This window comes from Equus caballus, chromosome 30 (genome assembly GCF_041296265.1).
Source record: "Equus caballus isolate H_3958 breed thoroughbred chromosome 30, TB-T2T, whole genome shotgun sequence".
NCBI lineage: Eukaryota > Metazoa > Chordata > Mammalia > Perissodactyla > Equidae > Equus > Equus caballus.
The window spans coordinates 14,161,563-14,184,227 of NC_091713.1; the positions used below are offsets into that span (position 1 = coordinate 14,161,563).

General features: G+C 40.9%; 1 protein-coding gene across 8 annotated transcripts in view; it reads right to left on the reverse strand.

Annotated features, from left to right (window-relative positions):
- SMYD3 (SET and MYND domain containing 3) overlaps positions 1–19,154 on the reverse strand; it is a 671,177-nt gene extending 652,023 nt beyond the window's left edge. For 2 of the 8 annotated variants that reach the window (XM_023632602.2, XM_023632601.2), the window contains exon 1: positions 18,868–19,119. In XM_023632602.2, the coding sequence (XP_023488370.1) occupies positions 18,868–19,031 (164 nt within the window). In that variant the 5' untranslated portion in view covers positions 19,032–19,119. Of the gene's footprint in view, positions 1–18,867 lie in introns of all 8 variants that reach the window. The other 6 variants (XM_023632604.2, XM_023632603.2, XM_070255580.1 and 3 more) reach the window with 6 other exon arrangements.
- Between the last annotated feature and the right edge of the window lie 3,511 nt (positions 19,155–22,665).

Here is a 22,665-nt window from a genome sequence, read left to right on the forward strand (position 1 = left end):
CAGGTGCTTCCAAAACTGGTAAAAATAGTGTAGCCAATGTTGAGAATCAATGAATTAGGAAAGAATCTCTCACAGAGAAGTCTAAAGATCAGAACTGTCCAGAGACAAAGAGAAAAAAGTCCCAAGAAGCAGGTGGTACTTCATAAGTTGCTTTCTCTTATTAATTTATGAATGATTTAATATGGATTTTTATGAAGATATGTGCCTTTTTATGTTGAAATATTCTCCTGAGTCTCATGGCTTTTCCATTATAGGACAGTTCTTTGACATCAGATGTTTTTAACTTTTATGAAGTCAAATCTGTCAATTTATCAATTTATCAATTTATCAATCTATCTTTTCCCCCTTGTGTTTTCTCTTTATTTTTGCCTGAAAGGATAATAACAACAACAACAGAGGACTTCCTGACATTATGATTCTCAAAGAAATGAATAAAAAAATGAATATTAACCTTGAATTGTAAATGTCTCAAATGTTTAAAATTAAACATGAATAGGCCCGTGTCCAATATTTTCACTGTATCTTTGCAGTAGACACTCCTGCTGCCAGCAAACATTTTCACCACATAACTAATTGGTCATAAGGCAATTTTGCTGTAAAAGATAGAATAACAAAAAACAAAAGAGGGACATTAAAAAGGACATAATGAAATATGTAGTACAGATCTGGACTATACTTACATGTTCTACCACATGCCCGGTCCTTATATTTCACCAAATCATCTAAGCCAGATGCTGTGCCAAAATTCTGTCCACATCATGTCCTGCACTATCAAATGGCAAAAGATTTTCACCATTTTCAAGAAACTTATACTCAGGAACCAGATAACCATTTCTTTTTGGGGAGAGGAGGAGCTTCAATCCTCTCTTGCCTCCAACTTCTAATATTACTGATAAATTTGGTAAAGGCAGCTATAGAAAACAAGCTGTTGCATCCACATTAGCTAAAGAATCCATAACTAACACCCTGGAAGACTTGTGAATGACTAGCTACCTCGGTGGTATTTACCACAGCTTGGTAAACTTTTGGTTTTGATGGATGGGAGGGATGACGGTACTCATGGAAGGATTTGCACACTGATATGTTGTCATATTCTAGTATAGTACACAATCTGGCTTCACACACTCTCAATTCACACTTCCAGTAAGTTTTATCACCGTATTTTCTAGCTGAAACCAAACTGTCCAACCAAACCGTCAACCAGTTCTCTTTTATGGCAAAACTGCCTTATGGCCAATTAGTTATGCAGCAAAAATGTTTGCAGCAAAGATGCTTATGGCAAAAGCACCTAGAACTAAAGGGGCTGTGTGTAAAACAGGAAGGAAACTTTCTTGATTTTACCAAATTGAAACAAGTAAAATAATGGCTTCAGTTGTTGATTTTTAATTTAAAAATAAAATGTCTAAGGTACTTATCACATGGGTTATGGGCCTTTTCAGGAACTGTTCAGAAATATAACTGTTATATTTAAGTTCTAAAATTAGAATGAGATATAAAAGATAAGATGATTCCACACAGTCACATTATTTTTATCCTACCAAGCAGTAATTACAGCAAAAATTGGGGGGGGGGGGGGGAGTGGAATCATTTGCACAAAATCTGCACAGTAATAAGGCCCATTATAAGCAGATCAACAGGCACACTTTTTACTCCAGGTCATCACAAATTCAAATGTGACTACCAGTTTCAGACATTTTTTTTTTTTTTTTTTTTAAGATTAGCACCTCAGTTAACATCTGTTGCCAATCTTTTTTCTTCTTCTTCTCCCCAAAGCCCCCCAGTATATAGCTGTATATATTCTAGTTGTGAGTGCCTCTGGTTGTGCTATGTGGGACACTGCCTCAGCATGGCCCAATGAGCAGTGCCATGTCCGCACCCAGGATCTGAAGCAGCGAAACCCCGGGCTGCCGAAGCCAAGTGCACAAACCCAACCACTCGGCCACAGGGCCAGCCCCCTTAGACGTGATTGTTTACTCTTAATGAGAATAACATGCTCATTATCAACAAGGTACAGTTACCATAACAATTTGACCAGTGCTCTTTCATTATGGTAAATTTTATATAGATATTTATGATAAAATTTGACTTATTTGCCCCCTTTTTGGGTGGAGTTCAAAACAGAAGCTACGGTAAATATAAGAAGTTGAGTACAGTTTTGAAAGGAGGTTCATGAAGGTGATCACTCATGGATATTAAGTTTTAATAGCTGAAAACCAAGTCACTATTCTGAAGAACGTTTGCGCACTTTTCACCCCATCGTCCACCGGAGGGAGCATCACATCTAATTAAGTCTTCATGGGGGAACTTCCAGGTGGAAAATGGGAAATCACATAAAACTTGATTTGCAAAATTTTAGATGTAGCATATATAGAATGTAAAATCGAATCATAGAATCCCCCAAAAGAAATCCCTCAAAGGAAAGATTTATCAAGTAATTGGGCTGCTGAGAACTTTAAAAGTACTTACAGAAATCAGTTTGTCTCAGTTTAATGTAAACATAAGTTATGCAGATATCCTGACATTATAGACAAAACACGTATATTCTGATTCAATAAGTCTGTGCTGTAATATAAAACTCTACATTGTTAACAACCTCCCGGTTAATAATGATGCTGCTGATGCACAGACCACACTTGGAGTAGCAAGAACTGAATGACAATGTAAACTGAATTTTCAAACTCAATGTTTAGCAATTACATAAAGTTAGGGAATTGACTGGCAAGGAGTAGGACCCTAAATTAGGGATGCAAACATTTGGGCAGATATCCCTGAAACTTGGTACCTTAAACTCTTAAATTCTGTTGAATTGCCTTTACCAGTAACAGTACTCTGAAGAGGTTGGTCTCCATTTGCCTGAAGAACGTGCAGCGGCCTCCCCTATGGTAAATGCCTTGCGGAGGACTATTGATCCTCCTCAGGAACTACCCTCATCACCTCTCAGGGTGTCTGGATCTATGATCAGACTCAAGTCCTGGCAGACCCCAAAGGATAAAACTAAAAAGCGCAACCCATGAGGAGGTGCACTACACACCAAAAGAACTGCAAGAGTTTGCCATTTATATTAACAAAAATTTGGGGAACACATATGGGAAAGGATCGTAAGAGTGCCAGATTAGGGTGGAAGATAATGCTGGATTAAGATCAATTTATTGATATGGGTGCACTAAACAGACTGTGGATTCAATAAGTTGGCTCAAGCAACTGGGAATGGCTCTAACAGTTTTCTTGGTTGCTTGAAAGCTGGACCTAAAAGTGACCTACGCTAAATGAAGCTGAAATGTCAGAACTTCTTTGGTAGACTGAGGAAGAAGATATCTAATGGCTTAGGGAGATCAGAATGCTAAGTGGATTCAATATGTAAGACCTGCTTACCCAGCCCATAACCTCGTCCCTGGGAGGATCTAGAAAACATTCCATTCACCAAGCTACGAGAAATACATTCATGAGAGGAGCCCTGGCCTTCTTTAAGAACCGTGCGCTCGCTGTTCTCCACAGACCAGGAATAAAAACGGTAACTCCTGCCATCAAACTGGGCTCCCTGAACTTAGTGGGGAATGATGAGATCCCATGGTGGCAGGGACCAAGAGGTAGCACTTAATCACTGAAGACAAGATGAGAATGGAGAACATAATGGCAGCCAAAACAGTAACCAAAACGATGTGAACTGTAGAGATCTTCGACATTGGCTAATTAATAACAGTGTTCCTAGAAGTGGAATGGATGGGCAATTTACTCAAGTCTTACTTATTACTAGTAGTAGAAAAGCTCTAGGTCTGGTAAACAGAAGCATGACTTAAATCACCGAAAAAATAAAGAGTTGTCGCCACTCTATCAATTTCCAGATTTGAGCCACTCCACAGACCCAGAGCCTCTTGAATGTCAGGTCCCCTTGAGAAAGAATTCTACCACGTAGCCAAATATGGATACTATAAATCTTCCTCCTAGTTGTCCCAAAAGAGATCTACAGTGATTTACAAGGATGATTTTGCACTTGGGAAGAGGGCATAACCAAACTTTGGGGGGATTACTGGATATTGGCTCTGAACTGAAGACCCAAAATACCATTGTGATCCAACCTCTCAGGAATAAGAGCTTATGGAAGTCAGGGGATCAACAGGGTCTGGGCTCAGATTCATCTCATCACAGGTCCAGAAGGTCCCCAAATCCACTGTGGTTATATTCTCCAGTTCCAGGATGCATAACTGGAATAGACATCTCAGCAACTGTCAGAATCTCCTCTCTTATTCCCTTAGCCATAGAGTAATGGCTATTATGGTATACAAGTCCAAGTGGAAACCACCAGAACTGCCGTTACCTACCTAAATAGTAAACCAAAATCAGTACTGCATTTCTGGGAGGCTTAATGCCACCATCAATGATTTCAGAGATGCAAAGTTGGTAATTCCTCTCACATCCTCATTTAACTTGCCTATCTGGCCAATGTAGGAGACAGATGGGTCTTGGAGAACGACAGTGGATTACTGGATACCAAAGGTATAGAATACCAAAGGGAGAATGTGATTCAGCTCTAAGAAGAATGAAATCACCCAAACATGGGTAAAGAGACTTTGCATACTCTTTTCAAGAGAGGGTTAGTGTGTTTTCAGTTGTGCAAAGGACAGTTGGGTGGGAGAATGAATTTGCTGTTGTCGTTAAGTATGGTTAAATAAGGTGTGCATAGTTGACAAGGGATAAACTGTGGTGACTTCTGTAGTATATCAACACAGCAAGCTGGAACTACATTTCCCAAAATTCCCTCTGTATGATTCCAGGTTAAGGTTAGCCACAAAAGACATCTGTGTGAGATTTGGAAGGCAGAAGTGAAGCAATCGCCATTATAATCTGAAGGTTTGTGTGGAGTGCCAGGTACTGTTGCAGCTTGTGTCCATTGTCACTGATTTAATACCTGGCTTTGTTGGCCTGGGGCAGCAGCCAGGCTCTCTACTCTTCTTGCTCCTCCCACAGCTCTTCCTGAACCTTCTCAAAGTTGTGGAGCCCGGACATGAACAGTTCTGTAGCAAAGAGCATTAGCAATTTCTGAAGGCCATCAGTGTCATCAAGGGGGAAGGCAGTAACAGAGAGATGCAGGTTCCAGTTCATCCTTATTAGTTCCAATTGGATTCCAACTTGTTCTTGCTTGCCCCTACTGGGCATCCAGCTTATCCTCCTGCCAGCTTACAAAGTCTTCAGGCCCACCACACGAAGCAGAAGCAACAGCATCTTTACCAACTCCCACAACTATGTAAGGTCTAATCTCTATAATCCCTAGCCTTTGTCACTCTATCCTTTGACACTCAATGTCACTTCTGATTCTCTGATCAAACCCTAATTGATACAATCTCTTTCTGGAAAAACTGACCAGCCCCAGAGATCAGCCCTTACAGTTGGGAGACACCAGATGACCATAGATATAAACACTCTCAAGGCAAGAATCTGCTCAAATGCCCAGAGTTGTTTGTTTTTAACCTAAAAGTTTTTAGTACTTCACTCTTAAATAAGACCAGCCAAGAATGAACAGACACTTAAGGACAGCCATTTTATCTTTTACTTTTTGATCACAGAAAATTTCAGACATTCCCAAAAGTAGAGAGAATAGCATAATGAAACCCCACATATTCATCGAACAGCTTCACAAATTATCAACACATGCCCATCTTGTATAACCTATACCCATACCAAACCTCCCAATTACAATATTTTAAAGCAACCCCAACGTATCACTTCACCCATTATCCATCTCAAAAACACAAAACCTTTGTTTTTATTTTTTAAATGTTCATTTTGAAATAATTTCAGCCTGATTAAAAAGTTGCAAGAGGGGCCAGCCAGGTGGCGCAGCAGTTAAGTGCACACGTTCCACTTCGGCAGCCCAGGGTTCACCAGTTCGGATCCTGGGTGCAGACATGGCACCTCTTGGCAAGCCATGCTGTGGTAGGTGTCCCACATGTAACGTGAAGGGAGACGGGCACAGATGTTAGCTTAGGGCCAGTCTTCCTCAGCAAAAAGAGGAGGGTTGGCAGCAGATGTTAGCTCAGGGCTAATCTTCCTCAAAAAAGAAAAAAAAAAGTTGCAAGAAATAGTAAAGAATTCCCACGTCTTTTACAAGGACTCCCCAAAGGTTAACATCTCAAATAATCATCAAAATCAAAAAATTAACAGGGACTGACCCAGTGGCACAGTGGTTAAGTTCGCACATTCCGCTTCTCGGCGGCCCGGGGTTCACTGGTTCGGATCCCAGGTGCGGACATGGCACTGCTTGGCAAAAGCCATGCTGTGGCAGCCATCCCACGTATAAAGCAGAGGAAGATGGGCATGGATGTTAGCTCAGGGCTAGTCTTCCTCAGCAAAAAGAGGAGGATTGGCAGTAGTTAGCTCTGGGCTTCCAGAAAAAAAAAAAAATTAACAGATTCAATGCTATTATCTGATCTATAGACTTCATTCAAATTTCATCAATTGTCCCACTAATGCCCAATTTTTGATCCAGGATCACACCTTGCATTTAGATGTCATGCCTTAGTCCCCTTTAATCTGGAAGAGTTCTTCAGTCTGTCATTCACGACTGATACTTTTGCAGTCTACTTATTTTGTAGAGTGCCCCTCAATTTGGTATTCTCTGATCTTTCCTCATGATTAAATTCAGGTTATGCATTTCGGGCATCTACACATCACGGAAGTGGTGCTGTGTCCTTTTCAGTGCATATCGGGAGGCACATGACGTCAATTTGTCCTATTATTGGTGATATTAACTTTGATCATCTGGTTAAAGCGATGCCTGCCAAGTTTTTCCACTGTAAATTTACTATATTTTTCCCTTGTACTTAATAAGTATCTACTAAGGGGTCTCTTTGAAACTGTGTAAATGTCTATTTCTGATCATACTTTTACCCACTTATTTTAGCATCCATTGATGATTCTTATCCAAAGGCACTGAATTAGACTCTGAGATCCCATCCAACTCAAACACTCTATTCCATGATTCTATTAGTATCCTAAGAATTTCACCTTTATTTGGTGAAACTGTTGGAAATTTTAGACAAGACTGGAGTCTAGTCAGCAAGACTAGGTGGGGGAGATAATTTGCATAAACACCCCACTGATTAAAATTTCACAACACTGAAACACAGATTTATTTTAATGATGCTCTTTACCTAAGCAAGTAACCCTGAATATAAGGAGAACTATATACAATTTGGCTCTATACTGTCTCTTAAGTAAATTTATGGTGGGATATTAATAAGCATAGTGGGAAAAAATCATGACTTCATAGATGATGAAAATACTTTTGGCAGAATTCAACACTCATCTTAATTAGAAACCTGAGAAAACAGAAATGGATGGATACTTCCTTAACATGATAAAATACATGTACCTCAGTCCTAAAACCAGCTTCTTACCTGATAAGGAAACCCTAGAGGCCAGGAACAAGACAAGAATGCCCACTATCTCCACAACTATTTAACACTGTTATGGAGGCATTACTCAAAGTAATTAGCCTAGAAAAAAACACTTAGAGGCATAAATATAGAAAAAGAAACAAAATTATGTATTTGAAGATGACATAAGAATATTCCCAGAAATTCTATTTTCTATAATTCTCTATATTTAAAACAGTGTGGTACTGGTGCATGAATAGACAGACCAATGGAATAGAGCAGAAAGTCCAGAGTTAGACCCAATTAGTATATGATCTAGAATATGATCCTTGGGTAAATCACTGGGACAAAAATAATCTTTTTAATAAATGGTGATGGGACAACTGTATAGCCATTTGGAAAAAGATAAAATTAGATCCATTCCTTATACCATACATAAGAATAAACTCTAAATGCATCAGGGATCTAAATGTACAGATTTAACGTATACAAGTTCAAGAAAAAAACGGGTGAATTCGTCTACCATAAGCAAAGTTAAAAGACAAATGAGAATCTGAGAGAAAATATTTGCAATATTTATCAAAGATAAAGGGCTTACATCTTTAACATACAAAAACCTGTTTAAAATTGGGGGGGGGGGGAGACCAAAAATCTTATAGAAAAATGAGCAAAAGATACATGGAAACAATTCACAAAAAGATATAAATATGGACTTTAAATACAAAAAGATGTTTAACTGTACTAATAACGCAAATTAAATTTAAATGCAAATTAAACTATATTGAGATATCACATCTCAGCCATCACATTAGCAAAACTTTCAAAAGTGTGACAATATACTCAGTCTGCAAAGTTCAGGGAAACAAGCACTCTCATACATTGCTAGTGGAAATGTAAAAGGTTCCATCCCCACATAGGTATTGACACTTTGACCCAGCAATCCCACCTCTAGGAATTTCCCCTGAAGATACACCTGCAACAACACACAAATACATAAGTGAAAGGTTATTCATTAGAGCATTATTCACAATTGCAAAATACTGGAGATCACCTAAATGTCCAAGAATAGGAAATTAGAAACCATGGTACATACACAAAATGGAGTATGACAGAGCTATAGAAGAGAGTAAGATCTCTATAAACTGATATAATGTTTTCCAGCAGATACTGTAAGTGAACAAAGCAAGTTCAAAAGAGCAAACACAGTATGCTCTTTCATAATAAGAATGTGAAATAAGAAAACAGACATATGGGGGCTGGCCCAGTAGTGTAATGGTTAAGTTTGCATGCTCTGCTTCGGCAGCCCAGGGTTCACAGGTTCGGATCCCAGGAGCAGACCTAGCACTGCTTGTTAAGCCACACTGTGGCGGCATCCCACATACAAAATAGAGGAAGATTGGCACAGATGTTAGCTCAGTAACAATCTTTCTCAAGGAAAAAGAGGAAGATTGGCAACATATGTTAACTCAGGGCCAATCTTCCTCACAAAAAAAAAAAAAGAAAACACACATATTTGCTTATCTTTATCAGAGAGAGAGAGAGAGAGAGAGAGACGATAAACCAGAAAACAATGAAGGTGGTTACCTACAAGGGCAGGGTGCGGGACAGTATGGATATGGGAGGGGCTAACACTTCTATCTTTTTTATAGTTTGAGTTTTAGAAGCATGTTAATGTCCTACATATTCATAATATAAAATTAAATCAAAAAGGATTAGGGAAGGGCCAGCCCAGTGGCACAGCAGTTAAGTGCGCACGTTCTGCTTTGACAGCCCGGGGTTCACCGGTTTGGATCCCGGGTGCAGACATAGCACCACTTGGCAAGCCATGCTGTGGCAGGCGTCCCACATATAAAGTAGAGGAAGATGGGCACGGATGTTCACTCAGGGCCACTCTTCCACAGCAAAAAGAGGAGGATTGACAGCAGACGTTAGCTCAGAGCTAATCTTCCTCAAAAAAAAAAAAAAGGATTAGGGAGAAAACCTAAAACTGAAAGCAAAGTCAGACAAATGAACTCAATTGTATTTCCAATGAATACCAATAAATACACTGAAGAGTAAAAAAAGAAAGAATACAAAATGAGCACTGTATTTAACTATATACTCTCAGTCTTTGGTGGAGTAGACGGGAGGGGGAAATTGCAAACAAATTCTGTACTTTTTTGGGGGGGTTTTGTTTGTTTGTTTGTTTTCTTTTCCTTCTCCCCAAAGTCCCCAGTACATAGCTGTATACTCTACTTGTGAGTGCCTCTGGTTAGAGCAGGATATTTCCATGGTCTTAAAATGTCTCCCCACAGATTATTAGTTGGGGGCAGGGGGGAAGAGTGCACAGTAGAAAAACAGAACAACAGTCTGACTGGGTGATAACCATTAACACCATCAATGGAAGGCAGCTGGACATCAAGAGCCTCGAGGATACCTCCTCACCCATGTAGCATCCCAGCTGACAATGCATAACCTGAATCTAACCAAAAGAAACATCAGATGAACCCCAAATGAGAAATGTTCTGTTAAAAAAAAAAAAAAGGAAAAAATGTATTATACATGACAAAGAAAAATTGTGGAAATGTTCCAGATTAAAGAAGGTCAAAGACAGGACAATTAAATGCAATGCTTGACCCTAGACTGGATCCTGTACTAAAAGGAAAAAATATTGGGTCACTTGACAAAATGAAATACAGATTAAGTCAAGTATTGTAGTAAAGTTAAATTTACTGAAATCGACATGTATGATAACTTCCCTCTTCTTTCGATATACACACTAAAGTATTTAGGGGTAAAGGGTGTATGTGTGCGTGTGTGGATAAAGATGGGGGCTCAAGGGAGGACAGAGTGTGCAAACGATAAAGCAAATGAGGTCAAATGTTAATAGTTTAATCTGGGTAAAGCATATACAGACTTTTTTTTTGGTACTATTCTTATTCTTACAACTTTTCTGTAAATTAGAAATTATTTCCAAACAAAAGTTTTAAAATTTTTTAAAATTATAGTGAGAAGAGGTTGTTAGATTATTTTTCCAGGAAGGTAGCTAGATAACCATATAACTATCTCAAACACCAAAATGATTGTATATCTAAAAGTAAATGTTCAAAATGACCTTTAAAATAACCCCAGGTTCTAATTTCACATAATTTTCTGCATCTATAGTACTAAAACTAAATTCTGGTCCATCATACATAAAAGAGTAGACGTGTACTTAGGAATAATTTAAACTTTTGATTATGGATGGTCCCTAACTCCTTTTCATCATACTCAGTGCTATTTCGGGATGCTATAACATGCATTTGGTAAGTGCTTACTGAGTACTTACAGTGGGCTATATGTCATTTCATTTAACCCTTTTAAGTCTTTGCTACTCATGTACGATCAGCAGACCAGCAGCTTTTGCATCACCCAGGAGCTCATCAGAAATGCAGTATCTCACACCCGACCCAGAGCTTGCTGAATCAGAATCTGCACTTGAACAAGATCTTCAGGTGATTCATATGCACATTAAAGTTCAAGAAGAGCTGCTCTAAGTGACAACTCAATAGAAGTTTCTTTCTAGCTCCCACTAAATCTGATGCATGTAGGGTGATGCTCCAGAGCAGCTCTCCTTCATGCCATGACTCACAAGTCTTGTTTCTCCATCTCCACACACGGCCTCCACAGTCAAGAGAGAGCATGGAAGATGGCACAGGATATTTTACAGCAGACCCAGAAATGGCTTATATAACCTCCAGCCCACACTCGACTCGCCAAAAGTGAGTCACAGGGCCCCAATCCAACAGCAAGAAGGCTAGGAAACGTAGTCATCTTGTGTGCCCACTGAGGAAAATGAATAAAGTTTACCAACGGATACTGTGATGTCTCAGAAATACCAAGGAAAAGTTGAATAACCAGCCTTAAGCAAGGACAGAGCAAGAATTATTAGGACCACCAACAGGCATTTTACCTCTTTTAGTTCAAATTCTAAAGCCAATGGCCAGCCAGTGAACTGGCTCACCTTCTATCAAGAGGTTCACTCTTGGTCTTATTAGCTGATAATTTTTAAAAAAGTGAAAAGCTGGCAAGAAGTTCAAAGGCATCTTCATTCCAAGCAGCATACACCCTTTCATAAAATCTCAAATGCAACAAAGTCTAAGAAAGACTTTCTCCAAGTTTGATTAAATCTCTAATTACAAAAAAAACAATACAAGCTTGAGCAGGAGAAAAATACAAAATATATAAAGTACAAGGCATATCTTCCCCCTTCCAGATCTCATTCTCCAGAAGAAATCACATTAGAATTCTGGGATGTTCTCCCAGAACTTTTCTATACACAAAAGTACACATACACAAAGATTTTATTTAAACACATGTTGTTCTACAACTTTATTCACCCAGCAAGGTGTCACGGACATCCATCCACATCTGTACAAACAGATACATTTCAATCTTAATAGCCAGATGGCTATTATGGCTCAATAGCTAGATGGCTAATATGGCTGCACCATAATTTAACTAGTCCCCTATTAATGGACATTAAAATGCTTTTTCCCTATTTTTTAATTACCAAAATGCTATGCTAAGTATCCTTGTGCAACCCTTATTATTTGTCTTTCTGTCAGAATCCCAAAAGTAGGGTCAAGAAAACACAGTGCTCAATTCTGATAGGTACTACCAGAAAAAGAGCAGTACCAATTTATACTTCTACAAGTGTTAGGAATACTCTCCAGTCCATATTTGTTTTTATAAGGAACATAACAGACACTTTTTTAGGGTTGTTGTGAGAATTAACTGAAGTAGTACACAAGGTGAAGCACTAAAATCATGCCTGGCATTGCTCAATAAGTGATAATAAATATTAGCTATTGAATAATATTTGATCATCACATATTGTGGTAACAAGTAAATGGAAAGTGGCTCTCTTACTTTCCCTTGATAATCAAGGTTAAACACCACCCCATATCTGGCCATACCCAAGTCAGTGGAACATCTCTCCCTTGACTCCCTAACAACCAGAACCAGCCCAGAGTTAGAGGATGGAAAGCAAAAATTGAGTGAGTCATCCAAGAGGCACTAACTCCATATCTTGGTTCCCGATACCATATATCCTGGCAGGTTATGAGAAAATCTGAACCAAATATTACTCATTGATTCACAACATATTATCCAACAAACCCCAGCCTCTAAAAATGATAGAAAAGACACATCCAGTGTTTTATAACCGTGGTTCTCAAAGTATGGTCCAGGGACCCCTGGGAAGCCCAAAAGCACTTTCAGGAGGCCCACGAGATCAAAACTATTTTCATAATAATACTAAGACATTTTTTTGCCTTTCTTATTCTCCTTTTGTCATGAGTGCACAGTGGAGTTTTCTAGAGGCTACATGCCATGTGATTTTGCAATACACTGAATGCAGAAAGAAGCAGTTATGAGAATCCAAGGTCTTCTATTAAGCCAGACCTTGAAGAGACATGCAAAATTGTAAAGCAGGCAACTTTTCTCAGTAAGCTTTCCTTTGCTTTGGAAAATATAGTCAGTTTCATTAAAAATTTTGTTAAAATGTAATAGTTTATCATGTTTAAATACATATTTTCAAACTTTACCAATTTTAATTTTTATGCAGTAAAATCAATAAATATAACCACATAAACAAAACCTCTTCAGAATCCTAAATAACTTTTTTTAAAACCCCTCCTATGAAATCCTTTTTAGTAATTTTTGAGATTATAAAGGAGACTGAAAAGTTTGAGAACCAGTGGTCTTTGAAATCAGCTGCCTCAAATGACAGTGTATGTGAAGAGGAGTCAAACCACAGCATTAGCCCATTGCTTCAATTCTCTTTCAAAAAGGTCAGAGGCAACCTTGTGAGGAATACCACAGCTCTACAGATTTTCAGTAGATCTCAGAGATGGTAGTACAGGTAGAGAAGACAAATCCAAATGCAGGAAAAAAATGAGTGTCCCAACGAGAACAAATCTCTGATCCCTCCATGACAAAACGGTCTAAAATAAAAAGCTGACACCGGTTGGCTGGCTGATCCCGAAGGTATGTCACCATATGGGGCACTCAGGTTTCTCTAATAATCAAAATAAATATCCAAGAACTAAAGCACTAATCAAAACAGCCCAAGGCCACACTGGCCTCCTAACCCAAGGTTTAAGGGCTGAGTAGAAAAAGCCAAGTGGAGACAGCGAGGCACTCACCTCTGCTCAAATAGTGGTTGAAAGGCATTCTGAGGGTTTACAACTGATTTTGTGAAATACGTCAGCACCAGGTACAAGTGAGCTGGTGCAGTGTTCTACACTCTTCCTGGGGGATGGAGGAGATGAAGGATTAGTGAAATCCTCTCGAAGGGTAGAACCTTGAGAGATGGCTCATGCCTTTCTTCAAACTATCCATTCCAATGCCTAAGAGCCACTTTCTGTGATACCCTAAACCTTATACCAAGACATACACTAATTCTAAAGCACATATATATCAAGTCGTCCCACTCTCTGACCACTCCACCATTTCTTTGACCACTTCAGGTCCTCTAGTCCATTGATTCTACCACATTTCATTGTCCATCATCCTCCTCATGATCTCAGTCCCCAGCTTAGAAATCACAGTTCATGATTATAACCTCCCTTGCCCTCTCTCCATCCATCACACTAACCTAGCAGTCCAGGGTAAATTCAATTCTCATAGTCAAGCAGCTGACCATTGGGAAAGAAAAAAGCACTACCCTTCTAAGTGCTCTCACTTTAAATAAATGAACACAAGTTTTAAGTGGACCCCAGTAATCCTACTACATTTCAGTAGGCATTTCACTCTTCTCTCCTAGAAGAATATTTCCAACATTCTTTTCTCTAAGACTGAGTCACTCAGTAACCACTTCTCTATTGTCATCAAACCTTTCAATCATTGCTGCTGCCTTCTCTGGCACCTCTTCTTCTTACCCCAATATATGAAGGTATTCCCTCCTGCCTCCAACCTAAGTCCAGGCCTTGGCCAAGATGGACTACATCATCTCACCAAACACAGTGTTCTTTTTTTGACCTTTATTGCCTGTCATATTTACGTACACTCTAACTCAAATGCACTCCTTTATTTTCTGTAATTGATCTAATCAGTCTCATGAACATGAGGCTATTTTTTCTTTAATTAATCTAATCTTCCTCATGAACACTCACCCTAGTAAATAGGTAGAAACTTAAAATTTGCCAAATAATATCTCAGTCACTTCCAATTCATATTCACACATTTAAGTTTAGCTCCTTACTAGAGCTGGTTTAAATAGGTGCTTTCAGGTAAATTCTTCTCCAAATGGGGCTTATGGGACATCCATACGGTGGCAAGAAGACCTTGGATCTTGGTATCTCTGTGGATCCTCACTGGTCTCTGCTGCAAGGAGATGACTGGGTCCCGTGGCTAGACTGCTGCCATCTCACCTTTTGGGATGTCATGCTGGCTCCCATCTGTGGTATCCAAGATCCTGACCTTTAGTCTAGAGTCACACAGTCCTATGTCATGATGCCTGGGTTCCACCAGAACTCTAATCTCCACTACGTCCCTCAGAGCAGTATGAGAGCATTTCAGAATCCCCTGCTACCACAGGCTCATCTATCTACCCACTTCCTTCTACCTCTGCTGTGCTATAGCTCTCAATGTTGGCAGAGCACCAACCTACATAGCTACCTCTTCTCAAGATTCCAAATAAAGAGCAGAGCCAAAGGCCTTTTGCTTTTGACTGTCCCCTCAACCCAATGAACACTCTCACCCCAACCCCAGAACTTTGGCCAGACTGGGAAGGTCAGAACATATATTTCTCACAATCTATTTTCCCTACCTCCATCCCCCTTCTTCCCACAATCCACTAGGACTTAAAAAGATCGACTTTCCATTTCCAATTCCTCCTCCATCCTCCTGGGAGGCACTAAGCCTCAAGCTCAGCCTTAATAATGGAAGAGATCTCCTCTTTACCCTACAGAAGAAATTGTCATTAGAGTTTGCCAGAGGTAGCTCTTGATATGGAAACTGCAGGCAATTTGGAACTTTAGGGAAAAAAAAATACAGTGACCTAAAATTCTCCAAAATATTATCTCTTAACAACTTCAACAGTCACCATCTCTTGTATGCTAGGGGAGGGATATCCCCAGGATAAAAAGATTAGATTTAGGTCACTAGCAGAGGGAGTGGGGAGACCTACAAAGTAAATACAATAGAATTTTATGTGCTACATTTACCAAAACAAACAGAAAACACAAATAACCCCTTTGTCAGTCCTTGTCAGCTCCATCAAACTAAAAATGTGTGCAACAGCAGAAAAAGAATAATATAAATTATTTTAGGTCACAATGCTGACATACAACAGCATTAAATTGTCATTTAATTTTTCTCCAATTTAGAAACTTCATTTTCTTTTCCACTCACAACATGAAAAGCCAGAAGCCAATTTTTTTTTTTAAGATTTTATTTTTCCTTTTTCTCCCAAAGCCCCCGGTACATAGTTGTGCATTTTTAGTTGTGGGCCCTTCTAGTTGTGGCATGTGGGATGCCGCCTCAGCATGGCTTGATGAGCAGTGCCATGTCCGCGCCCAGGATTCGAACCGCTGAAACCCTAGGCTGCAGCAGAGCACGCGAACTTAACCACTCGGCGACAGGCCGGCCCCTAGAAGCCAATTTTTAATGAGGAAAAGAGCAAAAGAAGCCACGAAGCAGGCTCAGGTTTCTCTAATAATCAAAATAAATATCCAAGAACTAAAGTATTAATCAAAACAGCCCAAGGCCATAGGAAATCAGGTAGACTCTTATAACAATAAATCATTTGGAGGCTAATGAAGTAATTACAATAAGCATCTGTTCTTTTATTTTATTTTGGTCCCCTCACCCCTGCCATGGAGCTGTTGTTAATAGTTACAAACTAATATTTTCATTCCATTTCTTATTTCCAATGGAAGGCAGCAGAAAGAAAGTTCCGCGAGACATTCATAACACAAACTAAGAGTTTACTATGTGCCAGGCTTTGGCACATAGACAAAGGAAAAATTGAAGTCTCAAAGACTTCACAGTTGATTGTGGATAAAAAACCAAATTTTACTTACAAGGTGATAAGGATCACAGAAACTGTATCCCCCAATGATGGGCATTCAACAGTGGTAGAAAAACTACATAAAACAATGCACCAACCTTTGATTTCTCGAATACTATTTTCAGGTTGCAGTAATTCCTAACTAGGCGCTTCAGAAACGCTGCAACTGCTCAAGTGGAAGTGTTCAACAGAGCACCTACTACCACCACACAAGTGAACTGTATCCTAGCAATCCAAAATGAGTGCAAATTTATTTTTTGTGTAAAGGACTAATAAACAAGTGTTTGTTAGTATGAAAAATGCATTTGCGTGTTTTAGTTTGTTTTGTTTGGATGCTTAGCATTTAGTGACATCCCTTTTCTTATGTTTACGTTTGCTGATTTCCCCACTATCTAAATATTGGTGGGAAGTAGAGCCTGACTCCTTTCTTAAAAGCCAAAAGGGCAGAATACTCACCTTCTCAACTTCCCTCATAGCTAGGGTGCAGGCAGTGACCTAAGCTAATCCAAGACACCCACTGAGGACTTTTGAATCAGAGGCTAGTATCACAAAGAAGCATGGATGAGAAAACAACTTTCCAGTAATAACCAGTTTCCCACGCAGCAGCGGTAGCAAGAACAGCAGCAAGGTCCATGGTCATGGTGCTGCTGCTACATGCTGCAGAACCCAGAATCACCAAGCATCATCAGAAGTGATGTACTCTCCAGGCCCCAACCCCAACTACTTCTGAAATGCAATTCTGACTCTGGAACTTCCCTTGGTTCCTGTCCATTTTCAGAGCCAGGTTTCCTCCAGAATTTAAAGCAGTGCTGAGAATGCCCCAATATTCTTTCATGAAATTCCTTTTTTGCTTAGATCATTACAGTTCTTGTTAATAAGAAAAATGAATGGCTGACAGCAGTAATGAAACAGTATGGTAAATCAAGAGCATGCCACCCACAAAGGGCTGGGTTTGAGTAGTCCACTTTGGAAAATGGATGGTTCCATGTGTCGTATGACAAGTTCAGCTCTGATACTTCAGTTAACAATTTGTCATCATGTATTCATTCCAAAACTTTCCTATTCCAAGTAATAAATAACTTGTCAGTCTGACTTTATCTGCAAGATGACCCACATCTTCCCCGTTAATTAATATTACAGGACTTAACAAACAGCAAGTTCTCTACTCTGGACTACATTCAAACTCTAGATGGACTCCCAAAGGATTTAACATGAGGAAGAGCCCAGCTTTCTCTAATTTCCTTAAACGAGAATTAAAGATCTATGACTTTCAATGTCAGGCCTTCAGCAAAAAAGTAAAATCTTGAAAGGAATGAATTGTTTTCAACCACACAGTTTACAAAAAGCTCAAGGTGCTCTCTCCTCAATACATCTTTTAGTTGTTGCTCTTATGGTTACTTCAGGAAGCAAAAGATAACTATCATTTGGTAACTTTAAAATACAAAATTAAATAAATTCCTCAATTATGAACCAAATAAGGACGCAGTAAGATTGATGGTCACGCTACTGATTTTAGCTTTGCACTTACCTGCTCACCCCCACCCCCCCCAATCCCAGGCTAACAGGTCTGGAAGAGCAGTACTGGAAAAAAATCATCCCACCTATCTCAGACAGACCTCTTCTCCTTGGCATATAACAGGAGCTCAGTAACATTTGTTGCTGGAACACAATTCCTATGACAGCGCATATATATTACATATTTCCGTAAATTGCCTCCGGATAGCACTTCACACTGGCCCAGTGCTTCCAGGCTTATGAAACACTTTCACATGAATTCTCGCATCTAGGTGGGTGCTTAAGAGTTAGACTTGCTTGCCTAGCCACTCAAGGAAGAGCACACCACGGAACCTCAGTAACAAGCTCCCAAGCGCGTACTGCACCTCTAGTTCAGCCCTTCCGATACACTGTAATTGATTCTCTCTCTCACTTATCTACTTCCTAAAGATTCTTAACGATGTCCGGATAATCTTCGTATCCCCTGGCCAAGGAGAACCTGGACCAAAGGAAGTGCTCCGCAAACGCCAAGATTCCTCCGCCACCTGCGAGCCGGGTCCTTTCCCGGCGGGGCCTCAGCTGAGCCTCACTTATACACATCCCTGCGTCCACCCCGCCCCAGTCGTGACTTCCACAGCCGCACCAATGAAGCTTGTCGCGCAGGACACAGACTTTTTGTTCCCCAGCAAAACTGCCCGCGGCCCAACGCTTGCCCTTAAGTCGGCCTCACCGACTCCCCCCAGGTCCCACCGCAACCCAGTGGGGGTTCTTAGCGAGCCCAGCTCCGCCCCGGGAACCGCGCGCCCGGGGGACTGCGGGGCTGGGCTCCTCGGCGGTACCGCCGCGCTCCTGTGCAGCCCCGACCGGCCGGAGTCCCAGGGCCGGCCGCCCGCCCGACGCCCCCAGCACCCCGGGCCCCGCACCGGGTGGCTCGGACTCAGGTGGGCGAGGGCGCTCCTTACGTACCCGAGGAGGCAGCGGTCGCAGACGACGCCACGACTCCCCTTGCATACCGTGTACGCCAGGGGATCCGAGCGGAAGAGCAGCTCCCCGGGGCGCAGTGGCACCAAGGCGCGCAGCCCGTTTCCCTTGTCGGCGGTGATGAACTTTTCCACCTTTGGCGGCTCCATCCTCCTCAGCTCCCGCCTCAGAGAGCCGCCGTGTCCCGCAGCTGGCGTCTCGCGGGCTGCCGGGAGCCGCGCGCGTGCGCCCTGCGCGCACACGTACGCCCGAGGGGCGGGGCGGGCGCGCGGCGCTTCTGCGCATGCCCGACTGAGTCTGCTGGCGAGCCGGCCCGGAGCTGAGGGAGCCGGACAGCGACAGCGCCTGTCTGCTCCCCGGGCTGAATAGTGCCCAAGGCGACTCCGCGAGTAGAGGCGGTATTTGTTCCTCTCCAACATTTTACTGTGATAATTTTAATGCAGAAGGGAAGTTGAGAGAACAGTGCAGTGAACGCCTGTGTTCCTCCACCTAGATCAAGCAATTCTTAGCATTTTGCTCTGTCTGCTCATTCTCCCCCATGTGTATACGTATGTATGTATTGTTGTTGAACCGTTTGAAAGTAAGTTGTTGAGTGATGGAACCATTTAAAAGTAAGTTGTAGGCATCATAGTATTTCATAACTAATACTTTACATCATAACATTTCATAATACTGTAACATGCATTTCCTCAGAATAAGGACAATAGCCTATAAAACTGTCACACCTAAGAAAACTATTCTATGCTGGCAAGTAAAAAACATATTCACTTTAAGAATGGCTTTTGTAACTTTTAAAAACCAGGATTCAATCAAAAGTCATACATTTTCTTTTTAATACATTGACTCTTGAGATTCCAAGCTAAGAGTCCTGGGAGATATTCCACTCTCTGTATTTATCTGGTTATCTCACGGTGTCATTTAGCTTGTTCTTCTATTCACTGTATTTCTGTAAACTGCAGGCTAGATCTGGACGCTAGAATCTAGAGGCTTGATTTGATTCAAGTTAAGTGATTTTTAGCAAAAGCACACTGCAAATGATATTGTTCATATTGAATCATATCACATATGAATGTGCATAATGTCAGGTTGTCCCACTGTTACTAAAACGAAGTTTGATCCATTGGTTAAAGTAGCAGCTGCTAGAACTCTTCATTGTAAAGATACATTTTACCTTTGCAATTAGTAAGTAGTAAGTGATACTCTGGCACTCTAAGAGTAGCCAATTCCCACAATGTGGAGAGGCAGACTTTTGGCACTTCCTGAAGTGGTCTAGAAGTGGCTGTGGTGTAGTGAAAAGAAAAGTGAACGAGGATTTCAAAGGTATGGATTTGAGTCCCAGTTCTGCCATTTGACCTTAGGTAACTTTTCCAAGCCTGTTTGTTAACTTTACAATGAAGATGATAATACCTTACAGAGTGATGAGACTAAAGCCTAGGAAACTATTTTGAAAAATCTTTAAAGCATCATACAAATGTAGGGAATCATTATTCGAGTTAAAACTTTTAAGTCTGTAAGTATAGGATAATGCCTGCATACAGCATTCTACCAACACTACTGTTGTAATCATCTCATACGAGTGCTTAGCAGAAAGCATAATACATAGAAGGAATTCAAAAAATATTTACTTAACTAAATAACATGTCATAGGAAGTTCCAGAGAACCCGGGGCTAATTCTACCACAGAATATTCCCAATTACTGAAGGGGTGGTCCCAGCTTTCCAGTTCCAGGATGTGGTTTCACCTACCCAGACATCCCCCATTTCTCCTAATGTATGTTTTGTTCCTCCCCATGACCCACAAAGCCAACTGCCTCAAATCTTAAAGAAATGTCCCAGTTCTCCAGTCTAACGTTCTCCTACCTTGTACATATATGGGTTTTTCGTTTCCCACTGGCTGGGGCTTGGATGTAGGGCTGGTGATGAGCCATCCCCTACCATGAAAAAAAGAATGATATCCCAGAAAATGATGGAATGAGAAAGGAAGAGCCCTACATCCCTGGATTGTTCGCCAGGTTGGACATTTCTATGAGAGAGACATCTTGTGTAGATCACCATTATTTCAGTCGGTGGTAAAGAAAATGGAACCAATATTGTCATCTTGCAGCCGCATTTGCAAATAGGGTGCAGGTACAAGAGCTGGGCTCTGCCCATCAGACCCACCCATTGCAGAGTTGTGGAGGCCTTGAGGAACTCTGACAGTTCTGGTTGCTACCAACTGCTTTGAAATGCACCAAAAATAAGATACATTAATGGACAGATAAATGGATAAATATGTAATAAAGCTAGTATAGTAAATCTAGGTGGTGGTATACAGTGTTTATTCTAAATTCTTTCAACTGTACTGTATGTTTGAAATTTTTCCTAAAAAAATATTGAGGGGAAAATACCATCATCTCACCCTTCAAAATTCTTCTAATAGTCTCATAAATGTTTGGGGTTTTTTTGGGTTTTTTTTTTGGTTTTTTTTTTAAAGATTTTATTATTTCCTTTTTCTCCCCAACACCCCCTGGTACATAGTTGTATATTCTTCGTTGTGGATTCTTCTAGTTGTGGTATGTGGGACGCTGCCTCAGCGTGGTTTGATGAGCAGTGCCATGTCCGTGCCCAGGATTCGAACCAACGAAACACTGGGCCGCCTGCAGCGGAGAGCGCGAACTTAACCACTCGGCCACGGGGCCAGCTCCTATAAATGTTTGTTTTTAAGAGTTGGTTCACTTGATTCATAATCCAAATGAAGTGTACACATGGCATTTGGTTAATACATGTCTTCATTATTTTTCTTTGTTCAATGTTTATTGTCATTATTGGAGGTAGAGCAGGACCCAGGACAGGCAGGAGATGCCTGGATCAAGGATCAAATCCTTTCACTAGAGCCAAGACAAGATAAGGACTCTGATCCAGCTGCTTATGCTAGAAGAGGTAATCTATGCTGCCAGAAAAGCTCAGTGTCCGAGAGGCTGCAGCAAAAGGTCTCCATTTGGACCCATATTTGGCAACAGAGACCCAAGACTTTTGATATCAGAAGCAGGCATTGGGCATCAGGAATTTCCATCAGTAGGTATCTACAGATATGGAGGATAGTTTCAGAGGTGCAAACTCCCATCTTCCTGCACTCGTAAACAATGCTTTGCTCGTAATTAGCTTGCAGAGATTTGACAGATGAATGAATGGCAAGGTCTAGTCTCTGTTTTCCTAGGTTGATTCTCTCATCAGTCTGAGGTTCTGTATCCCTGTGAGCAGTGCACTAGCAAAAGAAGGCATGAGCTCCCCAACTGAAGGTTGAAGGCATAAAAAAAAGGTAGGATTTCAGTTATTGAGATGCTATGTGAAGCCAATGTGAGTTCAATGTTAAGCCACAGAATGTAAAGTTGGAATTAACTATTCCTTGATTTGGGTCTTGGGTATTGAGGCTGGAATTGAGGGTCTTTGAGCCCCATTTCTGAGGAAAAAGAACACTCCAAGAATTGGGAAGTAGCCCCCTCTACACATAGCATTTTTCTTACAAGCAGGTCACTCACTGTCCCTTGCTTGTCCCAGAGGACAAAAGCTAAGAAAACTGCAGAATCAGGGTCCCTCACTTGAAAAGGCCCTGTCTAAGGCCCTCTGTTTTCCTCAGTGGACATAGGAAGGAAGAAATAGCCTCAAATACGTGGAAGCCATGGAGCTCTGCCCTACCCACAGGTCATCCTCTACTCCCTGGTGGCAGTGTTGAGGTTGCCAGCACCATCTCCACATCCACCAGCCCTCAGTGATTATCCAGATTTATCTTTGACCCGTAAGAGA